We start from the raw sequence: 25,698 nt of genomic DNA on the forward strand, positions 1-25,698 counted from the left end.
TTAGCATGATTATCTTGAGGTCCATCCATCTTGTCACAAATAGCAGTATTTCATCTCTTCTTATGGCTGAGTAATATTCCATTGTATATATATACCACAATTCTTTAGCCAATCATCTATTGTAGGACACTTCAGTTGTTTCCATGTCCTGGCCACTGTGAATAATGCTGCTATGAACATTGGTGTGCAAATTTCTTGGTTATGGATTTTCAAGTCTTTGGGGTAAATACCCAGTAGAGGGATTGCTGGATCATATAGTAGATCAATTCTTATTTTTTTAAGGAAACTCCATACTGTTTTCCATAGTGACTGTACCAATTTGCAGTCCCACCAGCAGTGTATGAGGGTTCCTTTTTCTCTGCATTCTCTCCAACATTTGTTATTACTTGTCTTGTTGATTATAGCTATTCTAACAGGTATGAGATGGTATCTCATTGTGGTTTTGATTTGCATTTCTCTAATAGCTAGCGATTTTGAGCATCTTTTCATATATTTGTTGGCCATTTGTATGTTTTCTTGGGAGAAGTGTCTGTTCAAGTCCTCTGCCCATTATTTTATTGTTATTGAGTTGTATGAGTTCTTTGTATATTTTGAATATTAGGCCCTTATTGGAGGCATTGAAGCACATCTTTTTCAATGGTCATTTGCTGTGTGGTAGTAGAATGACGTATTCTATAAGCTTCAGCCTCATCAAAACCTACTGTAAAATTTTTGAATTAATGAATCATTGAGTACATCAAAAGTAACGATTTTATAATTGATCTGTTGTGCTAATTATTTGTAGCATCTGAATTAACCATATATTAAAAATCCTTTGAATTTTTTACTTGAAATGTTCTAACCATACATAACAATCTATCCTGGTTATTTTACAACTTTGATTACATAGTACCAAATGTATTGTGCCTTTTTTTCTAAAATTTATAGTTTGACATTATGATATGAGTCTAATAGCATTCCAATTTAAGGTATAAAATATATGTTTGGAGTTTTGTATGAAAAAATTATAGTAATGAATGACACATAAACGCATTTGGTCTAGCATACTAATATTACCCTTCCTTCCAATTATACTTTAGATTGTTATTCTGTTCGTGAACTTACGTCAAGTAATGTACTGATAATTTCTTGATAATGTTAAGTGCATTTTACATTGTTCTGCTTCTGTTACCATTCCACAGTGCCCATTTTAAAATATCTGTTTATAGAAATTAAACTTAGTTTAAAAATATTGATTTCTTGTTATAGGACAAATGTTATGTTACTGTGAATGATCTAAGCTGAATAATGTATTTTGTTCTGTCATCAGGGAACTTGGAATTCTATAAGGAAAACAAACAAGCAAATCAGCAGGTGGAAAAGGCATCCACCCATTCAGGAAATTCTGTCACCTCTCCCTTGCATATAGGTCCAGAATTGGAACATTTCTCTCTGTGTGTACTACTACCATCCTGATCCACACTTCTCTTATCTCTCATTTAGACTATCAGAGTAAATCTCTAACCCATCTTCCTTTTTCCGTTCTTACTCGTCTCAATCATTCATTCAATTTTTAAGAAAGCAACAAAAGTCATTTCTTAAAAATTCAATTCATGGTGCTTCTATGCTCAAACCGTTCTAGTGGCTCCCCAGATCATTTGCAATAAAAGTCAAAATACAATCATCTTAATGGCCTGCAAATGCTCTAACATGAACTCCTACTGCTCTCCTCCTGGCTCACTCCATTCCACTCACAAGGGCCTCCTTGCTGTTCCCTGAACACTCCAAGCATGCTCAACTTCAGGCCTTTGCACTTGCTGCTTCATTTGCCTGGAACATTCTTCCCCCACTCACCTACATGGCTATCCTCCTCACTTCCTTCCATATTCGAATATCACTTCATCAGTTATGCCTTCCTTGATTATCCTAGGTCAAATAGCAGCTTTTTCTGCTTTCCTTACTCTCTATTCCTCTACACGTTCCTTGTCACTCTCAGACAAACAATTTATTTATTCGTGAAATGTTAATTGTCTTGCCCCACTGTATGTAAATTAATGAGTGCAGGTACTTTATCTGTTTTGTTCACTACTAGTTATTACTTGAAGCAGTATCTATATTTTTAAACTTTTACCTTTTCCTCTTTTATTGTTTTCTTGTCATGTTTATCTGTTAAATCTTTCCTTACTTAAAAAAATCTCTGTAAAATCTTAGTCTTTTAATCTGGTCTTAAACACAATCACATTTATTATCATAATTATTATTATGTTTTACTACTTTCTGGTTTCCATATTTTTTCTACTTTACTGCTTTTTTTAATACTTCCTTTCTGTTTCCTATGTTTTTTGTCTATAGACTAAGCTTTCTTTATTTTCCTTTCCCTCAGAGATTTAAGCAATTTATACCTTATTATTGGTTCTGTGGTCATCTTTACATTTTTGTAAAACATTATTGAACCTTTTATCTCTGTTTATTATGAGGGAGGTGGGAGTCCTAGCTTCTGGCCAAGCTGTGACTACTACTGATGTGCAGCCATTTCTGATGTTCCTTTCAGGAGATACTGTGCTTTAGATAGTTGGCATGAGGAATTCTGTGGACAAAAGGAGCACAAGGATCATTGGTTTGTAAAGGGGAAAACTGCTATCCTACCCCAGACTCAGTCTGGTCTCAGACTCTTTTTCAAAGTCTCCATTCTGAAATCTTTGGCAGAGAATCAGTAACTCTTTTAACAGCAGCATGCCTGGTTCTCAAGTGTCCAAATATGGCACATAATTGGGGAAAGGGAATTTTTTCTGCTTTGACATGAAGCATAGCACAGCACTGGAATTCAAAGACCAGAGGAATTCAAAGAGCCTAGTCAGATTTTCGATTCATGGATGTACAGGGACCCCTGGTGATAATCACCTTGAATGTCATAGTGGGTATAGTAAAAGAGAAAGGGGAAGGGGAGCTTGAAGGGCTGTGCAAATGATACACAGTAATGAGCAGAGCCGAAGCAGGGCCTGTTGAACTATCCTAGAGCAAATAAAAGGAAGTATTTGTTAGCACGTGTGACATAGTTTCTAGAAATTATTGGAGTAGACTTTTCAAGGAGATAGAGGCCTTAAATTAGTAGGCGCAGTTGCGGAAAGATAGTTTATATATTTAAATCCAAGAACCAATATTAGAACTTCGAACTCCTCTGATTGAAAGCAAAGACTTTAATATACTTTATTTCCCACTCCTTAATATTTTCTACTCTCTTATTTTATTCTAATATGATCTGAAATTACATACATGGATTTTTATTAATACATTTTTTTATTCTTATTAAAATCTTTTCTTTCAAGAATAATTTTTACCCTCTCAATTTAATGTTGTTATATTCTTTACCCTTGTTTGAAAAAAAAGAAAAACTACCTGTTTTGCTGGCAGTAATGTTCTCTGGAGTTCTGTTATACTACAATTTCTCCATTTCTGTCTTTTTATTTTCTATTCATTTCTTCTAGAGCATATCTTTCTGTAAGACCCCACCATGTGTGTGTAATTTGAGCCTTTGAATATCTGATGATTTCCTCCTGTTACTTCTAGATACTACTAAGGTCTTGGCTAAGTAGTCTCTACCTTTTTACTCCCTACTGAACTCTAGAAGCTTATAGCTAACTGCCTCTGGTAATCTCCACTTGAATGTTTAAAAGATATCTCAGAATATGTCAGATAATGTGATTGTGTCAGCGTGAAATTTCAGGGTATAATAACAGCATTGTGGTTATATAGTAGAATATTCCTGTTCTTAGGTGATACATAATGAAATAGTAGATATTGTGGCAACTATGAAAATGTGTTGCTTGGACCTCCTGTTTGTGGGGAGCATAATCGACTGCTCCAGTAGCTGCTCTTCTGGATCCACTCCTATGTTCAAGCTAAGAACACACTTCCTGTAGGCTTCTCCCAGCCAGCAACTGCACACAGTCATGGCATAAGCCCATTCCTACAAGGGGTAGATGTCTTTAATAGGCAGATTTGGCTCAAGGACTTTACACTGGCTGGTCAAAACTTTCTTAGAAATGTGCTGCCCCTCTGAGACGTCCTTCCCCAATCCCCTTTTTCTTCTTTGCTGGAATCTCAAGTCTCACCCTGCCTTCTTTTCCTTCTTGCTCCCTCTGTTTTTATCTCTCAGAGGTGATATATCTATATATAGTGGGGGTGGAGAGCAAATTTCTCAACATATTAACAACTAGAAAGTCTAGAAGAATGTTATGTGAGTGCTCATTGTACTATTCTTTTGAAGATTTGAAATTTCCTTTAAGTAAAAATTTGGTAAAAAATAAAATTAAAAACTACCAAAAAAGTTACCTCAAATTCAGTATATCTATTGAAGAGACAATTATTTGCCTATTTTAATATCACCTCTCTCCATTCTCCTCAATAACAGATCCCGATTTTATTTGGGACACAATCCATCCAGCCATTGAAATACAAGAAGATGTGTTATGTAGGACTTGTAACTTGTAACTTATAACTCCTATGTCTGGGATGCTCTGCATTAGATCTCATTTTGGTTCACTCCTTGACTTTCTTCAAGGCTTTGATCAAAGATTACCTTTTCAGAGAGGACCTCCTGAGCCATCTATAAAAACTAGATCTCCCATCTCCATATTCCATTTTCATCTTACTCTGTTTTGTTTCTTCTCATGATACTTTTCACTATATGATACATAGATATACTTTTATTGTCTTTATTGTCTCATGGGAGAAACATTTTTTTCTGTTTTGCTTACTGCTGCACCCTCAGTGACTCTGACAGTCCTTAGCATATAGTAGTCTCTCAATAATATTCGTTTAATAAATGAGTGGGAATAGAATGGTTTAGTTAAAACCATATTCCCCCAAAGTGCTACAGAACATTATTTTATTGTTTTCTGGCATACAAAGTTGCCATAAAAAAACCTAAAGTGGATGTGATTTTTATCCCCTCTGCTTAACTTAGTTTTTCCTGGACGTTTTATAAGATACCTTCGATCATTGAATTTTTTAAATAATTTACTGAATATATTTTGATGTGTCTGAATGGTCTCACATAATAGGTAGATGATAATCATGAAAGGGAATTTGGATACCTTTTCATAATTCCTCCTTTATTTCTGGTATTGCTCTATTTCAAAGCCCTGTGTTTGAATTAGCAGGGAATTATTTTTCTATGCAATCCATCTATATTAGTTTCCTATAGCTGCCATGACAAATTATCACAAACTTGGTGGCTTCACACAACAGAAATTAATTCCCTCACTTCTAGAGGCTAGAAGGCCAAATCAAGATGTCAGCAGGGTTTCATTCTCTCTAGAGGCTCAAGGGGAAGCATCGTGCCTGGCTTCTTGCTTCTGGTGGTTCTCAGCCACATCAGACTAGTCTCAGCTCCGTCTTATATCACCTCTTCTTTGTGACTGTTTCTCCTCCACTTTTGTCTCTTATAAAGACAGTTGTCATTGGTTTTAGGGCTGAGATCATCCAGGATGATCTCATCTTGAGATCCCTAACTGATTACATCTGCAAAGACTCTGTTTTGAAATAAGATAATATTCACAGGATCTGTAAATGGCCATATCTTTTTGGGGCTACCATTCAATCCACTATCCACTCTTCAATTACTTAAAAAGATCAGCAAATCACGATTTTTGCTATTGTATATTGTGTGTATACCACAATGCTATGTGAATGTTGTATATACATATTTGTTATCTGTATGTGCACAGATGTGTGTGTACTTGAGGGCTTTTTGATACTTCAAAAGAAAGTTCAAGGGTACCTAATAACCTGTGTCTACAACTTAGATATTCAGAATATATATTAAAACTTAGATATTCAGAATACAATTGGTCGTTTTTCAAGTAAAAGTTTCACCCTTGTTTTTACTATCAACAGAAATTTTTTTTTTCAGTTAGAAAATTTTGATAATCCACCTAGGATATTATCAAAGTAACATAACAAATGGAAATAGATGGCAAAGCTAAATATGATTTCATTTATTCATTAAATACACATTTCTAGAATGCCAGAAATGGTGTATTAGGACCATACTAAGTATAGAGATAATGAAGACATATATTATACTAAGAGATTTCAGAATATCTTAAAATAGTATAACATAATGTAAATGGCTATACATCAAAATAGAAAATAATAAGTATCCAAGGAAAGAATGAAATTAAGTGGCATGGACTCAGAAAGAGAGACAAAAGGCAAAAATTTAGAAGAAACATACGTTTAGAAAAAGTTAATAGACTACTTTTTAGCACAGTTTTAGGTGCACAGTAAAATTGAGAGGCAGATAGAGATTTCTCATGTATCCCTTCTACCCCACACATGCATAGCCTCCGATATTGTCAACATGCCTGACCAGTGTGGTACTTTTGTTACAGTTGATGAAGCTGAATTATACATTATTATTAATTAGCCAGAGTCCATAGTTAATATTTTGTTTGCTCTTGGTGTTATACTTTCTATGGGTTTGAAGAAATTTATAATGACATATATCTACTATTATAGCACCATACTGAGTAATTTCACTGCCCTGGAAGTCCTCTGTGATCTGCCTATACATCCTTCCCTTACACCTTGTCCTGGCAACCACTGATCTTTTTACTATCTCTGTACTTTTGCATTTTCCAAAATGTCATATAATTCAAATGATATAGTATGCAGTCTTATCAGATTGACTTCTTTCACTTAGTAATATGCACTTAAGTTTCCTCTATGTCTTTTATGGATCGATAGCTCATTTCTTTTTTAGCACTGAAATTATTCCATGATAGATATACCACATTTTATTAATCTATACATCTACTCAAGGACATTTTGGTTGCTTCCAAATTTTGGAAACTGTGAATAAAGCTTCTGTAGACATGTGTAGGTTTTTGTGTAGACATGTTTTCAGCTCTTTTGGGTAAATACTAAAGAGTGCAATTATTGGACCTTTAGATAAGAGTTATATTTCATTTTGTAAGAAACTGCTAAACTCTTCCAAGTGGCTGTACTATTTTGCATTCCCAAAAGTAATGAATGAGAGGTACTGTTCCTCCATTTTCACCAGTATTTAGTATTGAAATGTGCATTTTGATCCTTTACTACATATGTATGAAATGATTGAATAGATTTGCATGTGTTTTTATGCATGTGTAACTGCCAGAGAGGTAGAAATCTGTATAAATATAAGCCAGAAATTATATGGAAGAAAGTCTAATATATTTGGAAGAGTAAAACTGCAAATAGGTATTTGTTAGACATTTTCTATGTTTAAATGTATACGTTTTAAAACTCCCCTTTGAAAATAAACATTTTTCATTTCCCTGTGATACATTTTATGCATCTAATTGTTCAAAAAGAAGGAAAAGAACAATAAAGGATACTAGCAAGACTGCCAGAAGCAGGTGCTGGAATGTACTTTCCTGAAGTGTCTGTCTTGACTTTTACTTTGCCTTTGAGGATAGGCTTGAGAAACACTTCAAAGAGTTTTTCTGGCCAGCTATGTTTTGCCAAGCTGTTGTAGCTTTCTCAAAGCTTTCAAAATTATCAAATAACAGCATATATCTCCCAACTATTACTTTATCGGGAAAAAACACTTCAAGCAGCATCGTAACTTTCAGATTTCTTTATCATGCCATAAACCAGTTGCAGTTAAACTTCAATGCCTCCACTCAAGCTATAACAAGGCAATATAGGCATTAAGTTACAATGCTCCACAGATACCAGTTTTAACAGGAACCACAGTAAGTGTCAGAGGAAACATTATCACATGGTAGCTCTTTCAAGTTGGAAATATGACTTTTACCAATCTTCGAAAATAATTGTTTGACTTCAAATTTATATACCACCTTAAAAGAGGAAAAAATGGTTTATTCTTACTTGTATTGTCCAGAATTTTAAATAGTTTTGCTCTTTTTCTTATCGTGACTATTTTACCTCCATCCATAGTCGTCATCAGTTACCCGTTACCTTCTAGATGGGAGAGAAATTACTGAGATTTTCTTAAGAGTTCCTATGAAGTTTAAAGACATTTCCTGACATTTGCCAACCCTCACAACACAGCATGAATAATATCTACTGAATGTAGTGTCTAAAAAACAAAAACTTCATCAACTTCTAATCCCTGAATATTCAAAGACATAAAAGGATGGTTCATGCTTTTAAGGTACTGAGTGAAGGATGCAGCACATAAATGATGGTTATATTTATATAGTGTTTTGCAAATTACTAAGGTCAGACAGACTTATTGTGTAATCCTTACAATAACTTGACAAGATAGTTCTTAAAGATAAGAGAACTTCAGCTCACATAAATAATTTGAGTAATTTTTTTAAAAACTTTATTTGCAGAGCTGAACTAGAATCTAAGTCTTGTTTGTTTCTTGGTTTGTTTGTTTGTTTGTTTGTTTTGAATCTACTATTCTTTCCACTACACTATAGCCATAAGAGTTTAAACTAGAAAGAACAATGATTGTAACCTGAAGAAATTAGTAGAACCTTACAAGGAAAAGTGACTGATTGCTAAAGGATAAGAGGACTCATGTCATCTGAGAAGCCGGCAGGAGTAAAGACATAAGTCATGTCACAGAGGCGGGCCTTCTCAGGACCACTGTGTAGATTACCACCATTACACTCTTAAAATGAACGTCTTGCTGATCACCAGACTCCATTTAGCAACCTTCTGAAAGCTTCTTGCCCAGTGCAACAAAATCTGAAAGACCAAGAGTAACCATGCAAGTCGGGGGAGAAACAAGAGCTCGGATTTCTTTGCTTTTTACCTTATTCAATTTTATTGCTTCTTCTCAGAAACCTACTCCTCCTAAGAAAGGGCATTTTAAATTTGGGGGGCTAAATTAACCCTTTTAAGATATGTAATCACTAATAATCTTTGGAACAATAAAGTATTAGCATATCTTCTAGATGACATAATGCCTTAAGGTGATTTTTACATGTTTATTTGTTCTTTTGCTCTGTTTGAGAATGTTCACACATCCTTAAACATATCATAAAGTGAAGCTATATATACACATTTTATTATTCTGTGAAGAATGTATCATTTATTTGTTTGAGTTATCTTTGTTCTGTCTTATGAGAAATCATCTTATTAATTCTCTAATGCTGGCATTTCATTTTCTTTCTTTCTTTATCGTGGAAACACTATGTGTCAGGCTTCTACTCATGAAATTTTCACAAGTATTTATTTAATCTTTATTTTTTAAAAAAACTCACAATGCTAAAAAAGAGAAGTTTGGAGCTTAGTAAATTAATTTTTTTCCCAAACTCACTCAGTTTGTTAAACGGCAGAGCTAATATTCGAACATAAAAGCTTCGATTCTCAATCCCTTACTTGTTCTACATCCCACAGTGCTCTTTAACCAGTCTTCAAGGGCCTGAGTTTGGGGCCTCTCCAAATTATCATATCCTGGAGATCACAGATTCAAGTTGATGTTCACATTTGTTTCCTTGACTATATGAGGTGCGTGGGTAACATTTATAAATAAGACTGATGTTTCCATCATCATGGAGTTAAATAGAAGAGCTGTACACAAATCAAAAACAAAAACAAAAAAAAGAAATCAAAAACTAAATTCTTTAGGAATAAAATGTTCTGCAGTGCTAGGTAAGTGTAGAATACAAAGTATCTACAACATGCTGGGTAGTTTGTAGACTTCTTTAGAATACTAATCATTTGTCACTTCAGGCTGCATGCAAAGTCTGGGTAGCTGTTAGTAAACTTGAATAAAATCACTGGGTACCTTTTGGCTTTGGTTCAGCAGGTAGATTAATGGATAACTAAGTCACATAAAGCCAACATCATGAAATATGCATGTTGTTGAACTATTTAGTCACATATCACATTTTCTATTAACACATTCTCATTAGATTTTCTAAACACTATCAAGGCAATTCATCCTTTCATGTTTCAGCCCAAGTCCTCCTTCAGATGCCATCAGTCCCTTCCAACACCACCACGCTTAACCACACAGCCACTCTTCACCACTCCCACACCTCACCTCCCCTTCATGTGGTCCCTTTTTCTTCCCTGTCTGTGTTCGTCCTTTTCTCCTTAGTCACCATTTTTGTCCTTTGTTAAACTTACTTTCTTTAACTTTCCACTTCACTATTTTAATACTCATCCTCTTTGCTTCCATTAAAACATTCAAAGTAAATGTTTCTAAATGAATGTGGCAGATTATAAATTTTGGCCATACTTTTTAATTTAATTTTTTTAAACCATTTTCTGTGACCCTGTCAAAGCATGTGTGTAGAAAAATAAATGAATTTTTAGGCCAACTAGATGTGGATTCTAATCATAATTCTGACACTTTTACCAAATGTGTGGTGGCCTTAGGAAAATTATTTTAAGCTTCTCACCCTCAATTCCTCAGCTGTAAGATGAACTATTATTACCACCATATAAGGCTACTACAGAGACTAAATAAGAGGAGGAATTCAAAGTACCTAGCTGTGTTACCTTAGGAACTTACTTAACCTTTCTGCTATTCAATTTCTTCATTTTTACAATGGTGTAATAATTATATCCACTTGATTAGATCGTGTGACAATTAAATTGATTAACATATTGCTTTGATCTATGCCTAACACATAATGATATGTGTGTAACCTATTATTTTTTACTTAATACCCAGCACCTTGAAAGGAGATCTCCTATAAGTAGTTCTTTTGTACAAATGGGATAGTAACAAACATATTTTTAGATTATTGACTTGTCTAAAAGGGATAAGTGTTTAATATGTAGAAAGCATAACTGGACAAATGTAGACCATATTAGAAAAGTAGAATCAACAGGACATGGTAACTGATTTTAAGGGGGTGAAGGATAGAAAATAATCAAAGATGGTTCCCAGGTTTTTATTTGAATAACTCGATTCATGGTGATCTCATACACTAAGAGAAACAAGCTTTGGTCAAAAAGTAAGAGGGCTCAGGATATTTATGGTACAAGAACTAAAGAGTTCATTACATTTAGCAACACAGGAAGTCACATTGGAAAGGTTTATTAAAGTGGTAGGAAAAAGTGAAACTACTGGATTGAAGAGGGGATGATCAATAAAGAAGTAGAAGAAATAAGTGTAAGAAAGCCCTTCAAGAATATTGACTATAAAGAAGAGGAGAGAAATAGAATGTTGTCCAGAGAGAGAGTTACTTTGAAAAATGCAGGAGGTCGTATTGGTAGCTATATTGATTATTCACAACCTTGTTTCTTGAGCTGCTATAATTTGCCAAGTCCTATATGCCAGAGATAAACAAGTGTTCAAGAACAGTTTTAATCTATTGGGGGAAATAGATATATAAATAAATAAATAAATAAATAAGAAAAGAAGGCATATACAGAGTACCAAATATATGGAACTGAAAATAGTGTTATAGGCATTCAGTCTCAAAGTCATTGGCATAGGCCGAAATATTTGGATAACGTTTCAAAAAGGAAGCAAGACCTAAGCTCGTTCTTGAAGCAGGGTTGGGACTTCAGTGGTCAGGAAGAGCATGTGGGCGAGGAGTAAATGGGGTTAATCGAGCTTCAGGCAAAAGGGCCTGGCTTATGCATGGTAGTCAGCAATTGGAAGGGGAGAGTAAGGAGTGTTTATTCAGCTCATTTTGTTATCTTTACTGGAAAAGTGGGTTTGTTCTAAAGCTTTTTCTGTGTCCTGCACAATATTCAGCAGTGCAGTAGATGTCAATAAATATTAACCAAATATTTGCTGGGTAAATGCTGGTCATATAGGACGCTGACAGATAAGAATTTTCTTGGACTAAGACTAAAAAGGGGGAAATTAAGGTCTTAAGTCTCAGAGAATTTATTTTGAGTCGCAAATTTGGATCTTTATAGAAAAATATCAAATAACAATTTGGTCTGAGTAACTACAGAATTCAATTCTATGGGATTTAGGAAAAGTTACTGCTGAATATAACCACCCTATAAAATATTCCCATCATTCCTACTCTTTCTTGCCCTTTACTCTGCTAGTATCGAGAAGAAATTTTAATTCGATAAATGTTTATTGATCACCAATAGTTTCGCCGGCTCATTGGTCTTGTCCTTGTTGAGCTTATAATCTTGCTGGAGACAAGCACTGTCAAAACTAGGATAAGAAGAAATCACTGGTCGAGGTGTTGAAAATTGGGGATATTTATTTAGAGGAAATGTTGGAAGCGAATTTGAATTTAGAGGAAACAACATGAACAAAGGAAGGGAGAGAGGGAGAAAGAAGCCAAGGGATATTGTGGGGATAGTCATACAGCATTGACAAAAGGTTAGAACTAAAATTGCCCTAAACTGTCATGGTTGATAACTTACATTTCTGTGACTAATACTTCTATCTCACGGGTATAGACTATCTAGTGTCTTGAAAAAAACCAGCAGCTCCTCTTAGCAACTCAAGAGATGCTGAATGGTTCAGTGAATTTCTTAAAAATAGACTCATTCGTTTCTTTGAATTTTCAAAGTGTCCTTGATGAAAGGCATGTGGGGCTAAGTACATTTTTAACCTGTGCTTTTGCAGAGGTGTGGGCATTTAGTCCCTCTGTGCTCACTGAAGGAGAATGGAGGTAGCATAGTAAAAGCTGGAGCTTCAGATTAGTCCAGTAGGTTTCCTGTCCTAAGTTACCTACAAATCCCTGCTTCTGAAAGCGCTGCAAACAAATTCCCCTGAAACATACTTTTTTAAAACATTCATTTGTAGCTCATTCTGAAAGGTTAGAAGGGACACTCCTTAGAGGTCGAGCTCGGCAGGAGCATAGCCTCTGCTTGTCAGAGATAGAGCCGCCTCCCCTGCTCTCCTGGAGTTACCCAAGTCTGAGGCTGCTCTGCTTAATGTGGGAAAATTCCTTTTTTGTCGTTAAAGCTCAGCTCTCCTCTCAGCTGTTATTTTTAAGCTCAGCCCTCCTCTGCTCAACACAAGTACACGTACTTCTGTGTCTTTTAACAAGAAACTCGGCACACAAAATATCAATAGTGTCTGCATGCCTAATTCACTGAATTTCTCTGCTCTTATTTGTTTTTCGTATATTTCTGCTCTTACTCTCTCCTCTCTCTGTCTCTGTTTCTTTTTTCCCCATTAGTGTCTAGTGTTTAATGCTATTATGCAGAGATAGAAGGTTATCAGAGACTTCTTGTGTCTGAGTATTAGATGAATGCTCAGAAGGCCCATGACACATTGCCAACGAGTTAGTATTAGATCTGGCTTCTTAAACGTGGATGAGAAGAGTCCTATGACACGTTTTGGTACAAGTAGTTGGCACCTATATCTCCACACTTACCAGGGGCTGGAGACATGCCTGGAACCTCAGAAATTTAGGAAAAGGTTGTAAGTGATGCAGGAAAAAAGAACAGTTATTAGTCAGGAGCCCCATTAGGTGATCTTGGCAAAATATAAAGCTCTTAAAATTCTTCCTTTTAAAAAGATAAGTTAATAATTTCTAATATCCCTTCCAACTCTAAAATATTACTTTCTACATTTCTCATTTATCTAAGTCCCCTAAGTTTCTGCTTCATAGACATTCATATTATTTTCCTGTTGGTGTTTTGTTTTGGAAGGCGCATGCGCTCTCATCACATGTAAATTTCCAATACATTTCAGGGCTTACCTACAAAGTGGAATTTTTAGTATTTAAAAAAAAAATCAGTGTTCAGAAAAATTACTAGAAAGCAGCATTTAGGTGCTAGTGGAAGAGTAAAAGTTGGAAACTTCTTTGATGCTTTTAGTTTTGTGACTTTGTTTTAGTAATCTGACTAGTTAATTATTGCTTTTCCATATTTGAATATCACATATCTTTGTCATTTTCTTCATTCCTTAAAGTTTGACTGTGTGCTTTGTAGAAGAAATTTCCTCACACTGTCATCCTGTGACCCCCAAATATAGGTTTTAAAACCAATAGACTGAAGTGAAAACCCTATGCTTATCCATGGTTCCAAAGCATGTGAAAAATGTTAGACCCCATAAAGAAAATATAATCCATATAATATTTTCCAATATCTTTCTTCTCTTCCTCCATTTTAAATTAATATAAAACAATTCATATATAACGAATGCATAGCTATCGTCTTCTGTGATATCATCTTCAGCATTCAAAATTGTTCCATTTTGCAGTTTGCACACCTAAGGATAAACAATAACTGTAGCCATAGAAATGTCAATTATACTTGCTTGTTTATTCTAGGCCATTAATTCGTAGAAACCTCACAATCAATAGTGTGTGTGTGGTGAAATTTAGTCAGTCATTATCGCTCTTGCACTTGCATTTTATGGTGCTGAGCAAATAGTAAGTGAAGAGTGTGAAGTTTTTTCACATTACTCTCAATAAATGAGTTTAACCACAATACAAATCTTATAATCCACCTCTTCAATCCCACTGGCAGTGGGACAAATCCAGTAGCTTTAGAGGTAAGCCTTCAAATATACTTCTACTGACAGACTGAAGTTTGTTTTAGGAATAAGTCGAGGTTCTGCAATCCTTCACATTTACTGGAGTTCTCTAGTTCTGTTTCCATGGCTTCCAAAGTTCACTGAAATTAGGCTTTCAGTGTTAGAAGTTCATAATAGGGGGCTTTGGTAAATTCCTTCTCTCTTACCTAGATTATGTTCAAGATCTGTATATTGCTGTTCTTGAATGAGTTTGGGATGCTATTGCGCTGACAACATGGCTCTTCCCCTGCATGCCTTTTCTGAAGAAGAACCAGGGGTAAATACGAGTTATCTCAAGTCAATCTGTACGAAGCCAAACTTGGGTTGCTTTCTGGAAGCATGCAAAAATAAAATTATAGATCTTATTTTTAGTGAAGAAGTACCATCAAAGGGATTAACAGGGAAATCTGGGCTTGGGCTTCACTAGCTTTCGACAAGGAGGGATGCCCTGATGAAATAAAATTTAAAATATAGAGTTCCACATGCTTCACTTTTCTTTCAGAAGAACAATAAAATCCTCTGGTTGTCATAGAAGTCCTGGAATAGTTTGTGGTGAGCCTCAAGGTACAAAAGAGGTGTCAAGAATATAAGTAGAGGCTTCATTTGGTTCTCAAGCAAAGTATATGATTTCCAACGTTACTGTACAATTGTTACCAGGTTTCTGTATGCAGCCCAGATTGTGAGAGACCCTCAAGTGGTTGCTGAGGGTCCAATCGCCACATAACATCCATAATAAGGAAATATCAATAAGGTCTATGAACCCAAATGTGCTCTCTCCATTATCTGAGGCTCAAACTCAACACTTGCAACAGTTACCCCCATGAAGATAATGATTTTTTGACTAGTTTTTGTTACTAATGGTGTAAGAAGCAGAGATAGATATGTAAAATTAGAGGCAGAAAGATACCAAAAGAGACTATGAGAATATATATGTCTGTGAGGAGCTGATGTAGATGATTTGGAATTTTTTAGGGAAACAGTACAAGTCTCCAGAGCAAGTAGATGTGAGTTGCACTGCATTTCAAAGGTCTAATTAACACCTTACATTATATTTGAAACAATTGGAAGCAGTCAGGGTATGGGGCAAAGGTTCAGAAGGGGTTTTCAAGGGTAGTTCAAGAGGAGAGACATGTGCTGAAAGTCGAGAAGGTGGTACTCCCAAGAGAGAAGCCTGTAGCAGGAGTAGAGTCCTGGAGCATCACGTAGCAACTCGGGCAAAATGTGGTGGCAGGCAGATCCCCAGCTCCTCAGCATAAGGTCTGAATGATTGCTTGTCAGGCAGATGTGTTTGTAAACTAATGACTTTCACAGCGTGATGAGATTGAAAATGAAGCCTAATTGCTTCTACTGATTTAACCCTTGGAATGCTTCCAGGCATGTCGATAGCCATGTGTCTTTAATCATGTAAGTTAATTACCTCCAGGCATATATCAGAAACCATTGCCTTATAGGAAGTCTGGAAGCACTACTGTTGTTATTAGGTTTACATTTCTAGGACTGTCATCTATTCAAATAAGGACACTGAGAGGTTGGCCACGGTGACCTTAAACTATTGTTTGTTAGTAGCAACTGACATAGGCAATTACGTGGCTCTATAATTCAGAAAAAAATGAATTAATATTTATGCTTTTCTTCTTAAAGAAAAAAAAAATCTTAATGGTAGCAGAGTGAGAGGAGCAAGTCACCTTGGTTCTTCTAAGGCCACCATGAACTTCAGTCTAGCTCTGGAAGAAAGTCAGAATTGGAAAATGGTCTAATAATCAGGCCAAACTGATTAATAGTGACAATTAGTATTGGACTATAGTGCATAACCAACTGATTATGAATCATTTGAGTACTTTAGGTAAATTTTCAATACAAGTAATTAAAATGAAAAGACTCACGATGCTTACATAATGACTTCATTAAATTAATTCAGTTCTGAGGTTGGAAAAAATTTTCTTTTGTCCCAAGGAACCAGCAGAATTTAACTTCCATTCTCTTTTGTTTAAAAGAGAACTGGAGAAAACACTTAAAAGACACACACACACACACACACACACACACACAAACACACACACACCCCACATTGAAGACGGCTTATTCTTTTCTGAAGGTGAACTGTTACTATGGAAGAAAGACCCGAAGGTCAGTGCATGTATTGTATTTGCATTGCTTAATTTGGATGAAGTAAATCTTGCCATCGGTTATATTTTGTATTCTGCCAAGTGCATGCATTGTTAAAGTTAAAAGAACTTTATTGTGGAGTGATCTGTAAGGGACAGACACTTCAAAGAGATAAATACTCAGTTCTGTTACATAAACAATTGACCCAAATCATTTGCTTCATGATAAAAGACAAAGCCAGAGCCAAGTCCAAATACTGCAGTATCAACACAGTCAGGGGAACAAAGACTCCGTTTGGTGAAATGCAGTCATTCAATCAAAGCAGCAGTAGTTTTTTTAAAATGAGACAATAGGAATGGAAGAGATTCTCTAGGTCTAAGAGTGAGCTTTATAGTTTAGAAAGAGCATTTGCCTTTAAGTTATATGAACACTCTGTAAAGTAAGTCTCATATGTATTAATAATAACAAATACTTATTTAGCAGTCACAAAATTTCATGCATGTCTTTTAATTTCCTTCATTCCTGTCGTAATTTTCTAAGATGAAACAGGAAGACTCAAAAAGTTAAAGTATTATAATTTGTCCAGGACAAGTAATAGCAAAAACCAAATATTCTAACTCTATGCTTTTGTCCTACAAGCTACAGTGCCTGTCCACAGTAGTCTATTTCTTAAGACCCTTTCTTCTACTTCATTAACGATCTTTTTTTTTCAGAATTAATTCTTACATTCACTGTATCCTTTTCAAAGTCTGCAGTGAAAATCACTTTAAATTCTAGCTTATGTATGATAATGTTTCTTCCTTTTAGTTTGCATTTTATTCCCAAGAGACTGTAGTCTCTTGGAAGGCAGACACCATAGATTCTAACACAGAACTGGGCCTTCACAGGGGGACGAGTAAACCTGTGCACATCCCCACACTGGCCAGCACTATTGTAGCATATCATTTCACCTATAACACAGGATGACCAAAGGCAACATTAAAGTCCTTGAAGCTGCTATTGTTGCAAAGTTGACTTTGCACACTCAGCCAAGCAACTTGCTTCTGAATTTAAGCCTTACTTGACACAAGAAAATTACAAATTAGCAAATCGCACAGACTTTCAAAACCTACTCAGAATAAATCAAAATGTTAAACCCAGAAAATACTAAAAATCACTGTAAGTAGTAAGGACTTTTTGACCTCTATCTACTTAACTTCCTATAATAAAATAGTTTTACCATTACTCACTGCTCTCTGGAGAGCATTCCTTGGTGGCATTCACCCTTAACAGTGTTTCCAGAGAGTTTTTTAGAAGACAAGTGTGTGTGTATGTGCACAGCTTATGTGTACATATTTGTGTATTATCTGTTCACCATTTTTCTCCTTCCTTCGGTGTAACCTATGTCTTCTCATCTCTTGCCCCTTACTTCTCTTTGATTCCTTCTTCCCAGATGGTAAGACTTGGGCTAAGGAGCCAGCTCTACCAATTGCTGACAGGTTTGCGCATCTATCAAATTCAAATCAAAAGGATCTGATTTACAGGGCTGCTTCCACCAAATGTTATATGCATAAAATGCTCTGGAAAGTGTCACATGAGGACCACTTCTCCCCAAAATTTTATACAAAAGCAAACAGATGAAATGGTGTTTTTCTAGGGGGAGAAAAAGTCTCAGAAGGCCCATTACCTTTTTTTTATTTCTCTCTTCTGATCCTAATGATAGCCTCCATTGCACTGCCACCCTTCACGTGCCTGACTTCCTTCCCAGGTCAGACTGCAAGTTCCCTGTTCATACCAACTGTGCTTCATTCACCTACAAATGACATATCAACCATACTCTGGTAGAGAAGGAGATTAGTCTTCACCGGCTGTGTCTTGGTGGTACAGAGATATTAGATTAGTTTCTATGTAGCTTATTGACTTCAGTCTCATTATCTTACAGTCGTATATTGAACATAGATAGGTATTTCGGGCACTGGTAGGCCTCTCTTCACCTAAGCAGTATTTTTGGAATTTTTGTCTAGACATCTAGTAGTAGCACTCCTGGATCCTCAGGGCCTCACTGGATGACGAGGGAGTCAGCTTCTGCTAAAGATGGGCAGACTTTGGAGAATGAAATTTGAATGCTGACTTCACCTCTTACTAGCTGTGTGATACTGGTCATCTGATATAACCACTCTGAGCTTCAATTATCCATCCATAGACTCGATATGCTATTACCAGCCACATAGGGAGTTCACGAGGAATGGAAAAATCTTGAAAGTGCCAGTGCCTGTCCACAGGAGGCTGTCATACAATGTTTACTTCTTCTATTTTTACTGCCATCTACTCTGTTATTGCCCTGTCACACCCACAATTTTAATTTCTCACTCTTCACAAAACTTGCAGTTTATGACATATCTCAGCAATAAACTCTTAAACTCATCACTAATAAGAATTATGCCACTCCTATTGTACTAGCTGATTTCAGCTCCAAGCTTGTCCCCTTCCCTAAGTACCCTCAACACTAATGCTGATGACCCATCGGATGACCTTGTTGCTGTCACTCATTACCAGGGATTCTGTCAGCTTCATCCTTACCTGTCTTCCTCCATTTATTTCACTCCAAAAAGGAAGTATGGCTTAACATTAATTGAAAAAAATAAAAAATAAAAGGAATGGATGAATCTTAGAGGTAGTTCTAAAAATTAGTTTTCTTTGTTATTGAGTGGTTAGAAAAAGTCTTGTGGACAAGTCCAAAAGACTACCTGGAACTGAATAGAAAATTTTCTTTTGTTCCAGCACTTCCCAAAGTGCTCTCTCATTCTGCAGTGTTATTTTCATAGCATCCTCTTTGACATTTGTTGACATTTGGCCCCATTGCCGCTAGGAACTCACATTGTCCGGTGTTCCTAAATTGTCACTGCATTCTTTGTTTTGTTTCACCTGCTTTTATTTGTTTAGGACATCAGATTTCACTTTGAATGTTATTTCAGTTTGATAAAAATCATAGTTATTTACCCGGCAAAGCCAACCTTGCCAAGCACAACACTGACTTTAGTCAAGTTCCTTAGCCTTCTAAGTCGGCCACTATTCTTTCATAAAAACTCACAGGACTTTTGGTAAAACTATCTTTTCTAATTGGATCTGTTATTGCTTTGTACTTAAGAACTCCAAACCAGAAAACCTGACAGCGACCCTTGGTTTTTTGTTCCCTTTTTTCCTCTGAATCAAAGCTGTCTCAGGATTTAGACACTCCTTTTAGATGTTTTGATGGATTCATCCTATCGATTTTTGTTTGTTTTGTACTCTACATTCTTACTTTAGTTTTTTGGTACCTGGATCCTAAAATTATTACACTGGTCTTTCTACTTTCAGAGCATTGCACCCTACGCATAAAAACCTGCTAGCTCCTTGTATTATGGCAGGAATTCACTCTCTGACCTTCAAATTCCCTTGTAATCAATCCATCTCCCTCCACTCAATTCCTCCCTCCCCCATTATTCTCCAGCATGTCCTCTCCAATACAGTAAGCACATTCTTCTTGTAATTCCTATTACAGACTACACGCACTTCCATCTTTTGGCCTCTACCAAGATCTTCCCCAACCTGGACTTCGTTTCCCCTTTGTCCCCGCCTCATTTCCTCCTCACTACAACATAAGCTCACAGCTCTTTGCCTGTCTTGTTCACCACTGTATATCAGTATATAGAAAATTTCCTGGAACATGATCAGTTCTCAGCCAATATTTGTACACTTGCTGACTGTCCCTCAAGGCCCACTTTAAAGTTAATTTTAAATATACACTGTTTTCTTTGAATTCTAATATTACCTACATTCATCTTCATTTTCATCAGCTGATTATACATTCCTTAAAGATGGAATCTGTAACTTATATCACTTTGCTTCTTTCAGAGTATCTCAATGTCGTGAGACAATAAATATGCTTTGGGGAAAGATCTGTAATGACACAAGAATGTTTCATAAAATTAATTGATCACTTACTATTTGCCAGACACTGTTCTAAAATCTAAGATGGTGGCCTACTTGAACTGGATTCTAGATCTTCACTGCCACTAGCTGCTTATATAACCTATGTTGATACACTAAGATTCTCTGAGCTTTGGATGACTCTTCTAGAAACTAAAAGGGTTAAATTAGGTTAGTTCTAAGGCCTCTTTCAATTGTAGGATTATCTGAATTTTAAATAGTTATTGATAGATCGATGAGTGGTATTCTATAAGTACTTGCTGACTAATACTAATATAAATATTAACTAATAAAGGATAATCTTTATCATTCCAATCTCATGACTGTGTATTTTCAGGTTCTCTTAATTAATTTATTTGTTCAACAATGTATGTTGAATACCCCTATGTAATAAGCAGTGTGCTAAAAATCCTAGAGATACAGAAATGAACATAATTCCTGCAGCCGGAGATTTGCTGCCTCTCATACCATAATGTACTGGTGACCAGTGACCAAATAACCTTAAGTTTCTCTAACAGAATAAAATATTGCTAAACAGTTTACTCCCAACTTCAACTAGCTGGTATAATCATTTTTAGTAACATAAAATATTTACTTTGGAAGAAATTTAAACAAACACATGAATAAACAAAATATTCCCTAGAGGTATAACTTAATTGGGGGCTTCTGTAGATCCATAGTTCTAAGCTATTGCCTCAATGACTGCTGTTTTGGAAGAAGTGAGTGTTAAGTAGGTATTCTGAGAGCCTTTCCCTATGGTTAATTACAGCAATTCCATTCGTACATCTATTTTATAGATCGAAATTATGCTGATATTCATAGTTCTAGATCACTAATTGGAATTAAAAATAAAACAATGGACAGGATGTTTACATATGATCATTTAATATGATTAGTGAATCCAGCCTATTATGTGTTTTAAGGGTATCTATGAAATGTAAATATTAAGGGATTATGATATAAAAACTCCCCTGAGTACTTCAGGAAATCCAGTGGTAAAGCATTTAGATGCATTTTTCTTGTTGCATTTGAACTTCTAGAGCGCTCCTGATGCTGTAGAAGTCTTTGTCATGATAGAGTGATTCTTATCACATGTAAAATTGATCATTTGTAGTTAAAGGCAGCATCTTGGGAGGTTTTGTTTTGACATCCTAGATTACTTCAACACTGTGCTTTCACAAGCAAAATGATCTTGAACACATTCTAGATTTTTGGTAGATAAAAAATGATTAAATATATAACAAAAGTTAAATTTGTTAATGATGGAAATCTAAAAGTAACTTTTTTATAAAGCTCAAGACAGTAGCAGAAAGCACTTATATAATAATTCATATTATCATACTTGACTTATTTAGCACTAGAAAATATATTTTTCTTATTTTGATCATAAAGCAAAACTATTAAGGATAGAGCAGATACATAAATATAATATAGTCTATGTGCACTAAAAGAAATATGCTGGGTGATCTCCTAGTACTGTAATGATTCATTTTTCTTTAAAAGAAAATTTTTTTCAATTACAGTTGACATTCAATATTATGTTAGTTTCAGGTATATAGCATGGTGTTCAGTTATTTATATAACTTACAAAGTAATCCCCCCCAATAAATCTAATACCCACCCAATAGCATACAGAGTTATTACAACATTATTGACTATGTTCCCTGTGCTGTACTTAAGAAAGGTATGCAATAAGAAGCACTCGAAGATAATCCTGGGTCATGATAGGCTTGCCTGTAAGATATCCACAACTCAGTTTACTAGTATGTGGGGGAAATGACCTCTCTTTGGATTGTCCTAGCCTTGATTTAGTTCTTGAAAAGGATGTTCTTAATTTATCTTGACATCTGGTTTGGAAAGGAGACTTTAATGATGTTTAAACAGTTTCTTCCCCAGGACCTTCAAAAGTGATTTAGCTAGTCTCATCTCACAGGCCTTAAAAACACTCCTTTGTCCCAAGATTGTAGCAAGAACATATTGGCCAAGACATTTTCCTTAAAGAGTCCTTTTCATGTCAGGCCCTGCCCGTAACTGTCCTTGTGCCTAGGGTTCCTGCAAGCTGGTTCTCCTGCTCTAACTCTAATATGCTCACAAATGCCTTTTACTCTTTGCCTGTAACCACAATTGTGTTAGCAAATGAGCTTCAAAGAACTGAAAATCTGATCTTCAGTTAATGAGTCTTTTTGACAACTTTAGAGGATTTATCTAAAGTAGAATACTTTGTATACTTTCAAAGATAGATATAAAGCGATCACGATTTTTAAATATTCCTTTTGAATTAACAAACATAAGAAAATAGAGTCACTGGCCTGAGATCTCTATTAGCCCTTGAGACTTGTTTAGATTATGGGATAAACAATGGTAACTATTGTTTTCTTCCTTGAGGGGCCAATCAGATTAGAAAATAAAGTTTATTCAAAGTCTGCTTTTCTTTACAGTCATAATATTCTTCTCTATGAGGATGGACATGCTGTGGTGGCAGATTTTGGAGGTGAGATTTCCATGACTAATAACCCAAATGATATCACTTTCTTTCTTCCTTCCTAGTTTGTGCCTAATATTGTATGACAAATATAGAAATAGATTTCACCATACCAGCTGTACTTCTCTAAGTCATTCAAATTGCAATGACCCTGATATTTAAAAGTATATCTTTTTTTTTTCAGTTTCCTCCCTTTAATATCCTCAGCTAAAAGAAAGGAAGTGAGAATTTAAATAAGATAGAGATTTCTTAGGGTTTCAAAACTTTAGCCGTAATTTTTGACCTTGGTTTTAAGTTATTTCCTGTGACATGAATTTCTTTTCTATTTCTCTTAGAATCGAGATTTCTACAGTCACTGGATGAGGACAACATGACAAAACAACCTGGGGTTTGCTGCTGCTTGTGTTCCCTATAATCATGAAACAATTAAAATGTGTAAACTCAGCGTGAGAGGAAGTGAGATGAGGGCAGCTTTAAATGGACGAAATGTCATTGTCTCGGGGCAGGATTATGTTTTATGTTTTTATTTTCAGTAAACCCTCAAAAGAACTATTTCAAGGCTCTACCAGAGAAATAATGGATAAAATAATACAGAATTTTTTCAAATATAACTGAAAAGTACATGGCAGGCATAGATAATTGGCTTTCATATTTAGGTCTCCTTGTTAAGTAGTGCAGTTAACATTTAATAGGTAACTAACTATAAAATTTGTAGTTCATCAGCATCTATTAATGATTCATTTTCCACTTTAACATTATAAGTCAATAGGTGGTATAGTCAAACATTAATGTTTAAGTAAAATGTAAATTATAACATCTGAAGCAAGCATAATGTAGATGCAAAAAGTCTACAATTAAATTCATCACCTAACCTCTCCTTCACTTCCCCTTCTTCCCAAGAAAGTACACTTCTCTTTCTGCATTACTTGTGTTATTTAATTACCCAAGCTTGAGTAATTTTTTTATTCCTTCCTTTTCTTGCTTCCACTGACACACTACTCAATCACTTTTTCTGATTTTCTAAGTGTTTCTTTTTTAAAAAAATTTCATCCCAACCTCTCGTTTTCCACTGCCTCAGTTCAAGTACTCATCATCTCTTTTCTGGATTGTTGCAATAGGTTTCTGACTCCAGCCCTCTCTTTTAGTTCCTTTTTTGCAACATTGCCTAGGGCTCCTGTTCTGACAATTTACCTCCTCCTATAAACCATCAGCAATGCCCACTGCCCACAAACCAAAATCCAAATTCCTTTGCCTGGTAGCCTCCTGCCTTTCCCAGTCTGCCCTCAGGGCACCTCTGTGACCTTCTGTCCTATGATGAGTTCTCTCAAGTTCCCTATGTACTGGCACACAAGCCGTGGCCATCCCCCTAACATGCCATTCACTTTCATATCCCTGTGACTCTGCCAGTGTGGCCTTCTCTGCCTGGAAAGCCCTCCACTGCACCTCACCTGGAGGAAGTCTCCTTATCTTGCAAGGCCCAGGAAGTTTTATCTATTTAAGTACCTTTCCTCCCACAACTTGCCAGCCCTTCCTCCTCCTCCCCATACACTCATCCCTCTGTGTTTTTGTAGCACTTTGCATGGCTGGTTTGCACTCTTATTCATTCAACAAACATTTATTGAAGGCTGACCATCATGTGTCAGGCATTGTCCAAAGGGGCAAGTATGCAAAAGATAGATAAAAGCTTAGTTCTTGATCTCAAGGAGCTCGTTTTCTAGTGAGGAAAACATAATAATAGGCGATAGATTTAAAGCAGTATGGAGGTTCAGTGATAAGGTGTGGCAAAGCATCATGGGAGCTCGGATGGGATGAATAGAAATTAGTCAGATGTGGGAAAACAGAAGGGGGTGCCAGGCAGAGTGAACAAGACACAGGGGTGAATAAGAAATATCAGACTTCCTGGGGGAACTTTCAAAAGCTTGACATTATTGGCATGTACTCTGTAAGGAAGAGAAAGTGAGAGATCGAGTTAGAGAAGAAAGCAAAAACAACATCGTGGACCTTGTTGTTATCCAAGTAGGATTATTCATGCTGATTTCTCCAGTTAGATTCCATTTATTTGTTCAACAAATATTTATGGAATACCTACTAGATGCCAGATATTCTTTTAGGAAATGGGGATATTGCAGTGACCAAAATAAGGTACTTGTTTCTATGGAGATAATATTCTACTAGAAGGAGATAGATCCTGAACAAATTAACAAAATATATATCAGATGGTGATAAATGTTATAAAGAAAAAACAAAGCAGAATATGTGAATGGAGAGTAACGAGTGTGCCATTTAGATAGGGTAGGAGGGAAAGGAAACATTCGAGACCCGCTTCAGGAGTCATCCACGTGGGGGAAAGAGCAGTGTAGACAGCGGTAATGGTAAGTGCAAAGGCCCTGAGGCAGGAGGGCTCTTTGTGTCTTCAAGGCTAGGGCGACTGGAGTGGAGTGGGCAAGAAAGAGAATGATAGGATATGAGGTAAAGGTAGTGGGAAGAATGTGTCCTCATCTAGTACGCGGGACATAGAGATAGCTAAATCAGTGATTATAAACTCTGATTGCACATTTAAATCACTATGAAAACTTCTTAAAAGCATACTACTTAAATCTAATTCCCAGAAATTCTTTTTTTGTTGGCCCAGGGTTGATTTTGGGTACCTGTATCTTTGAAAAATTCCCTCGGGTGTTTCTAGAATGCAGCCATTTGATACTCTGACTAAACAAACTTTCATTGAGTGGAATCTAATTGAATTTCACCAATAGCAAGT

At 35.9% G+C, this 25,698-nt stretch overlaps 1 protein-coding gene across 1 annotated transcript in view; it reads left to right on the top strand.

The window, feature by feature from the left end:
• The window catches only part of TNNI3K (TNNI3 interacting kinase), a 258,487-nt gene that overhangs the window by 144,306 nt on the left and 88,483 nt on the right, over positions 1-25,698 (top strand). The window contains exons 18-19 of the mRNA XM_039838597.1: positions 22,897-22,949; positions 23,276-23,328. Of these exons, the coding sequence (XP_039694531.1) occupies positions 22,897-22,949; positions 23,276-23,328 (106 nt within the window). The remainder of the gene's footprint in view (positions 1-22,896; positions 22,950-23,275; positions 23,329-25,698) is intronic.

This window comes from Pteropus medius, unplaced genomic scaffold (genome assembly GCF_902729225.1).
Source record: "Pteropus medius unplaced genomic scaffold, Ma_sr-lr_union100, whole genome shotgun sequence".
NCBI lineage: Eukaryota > Metazoa > Chordata > Mammalia > Chiroptera > Pteropodidae > Pteropus > Pteropus medius.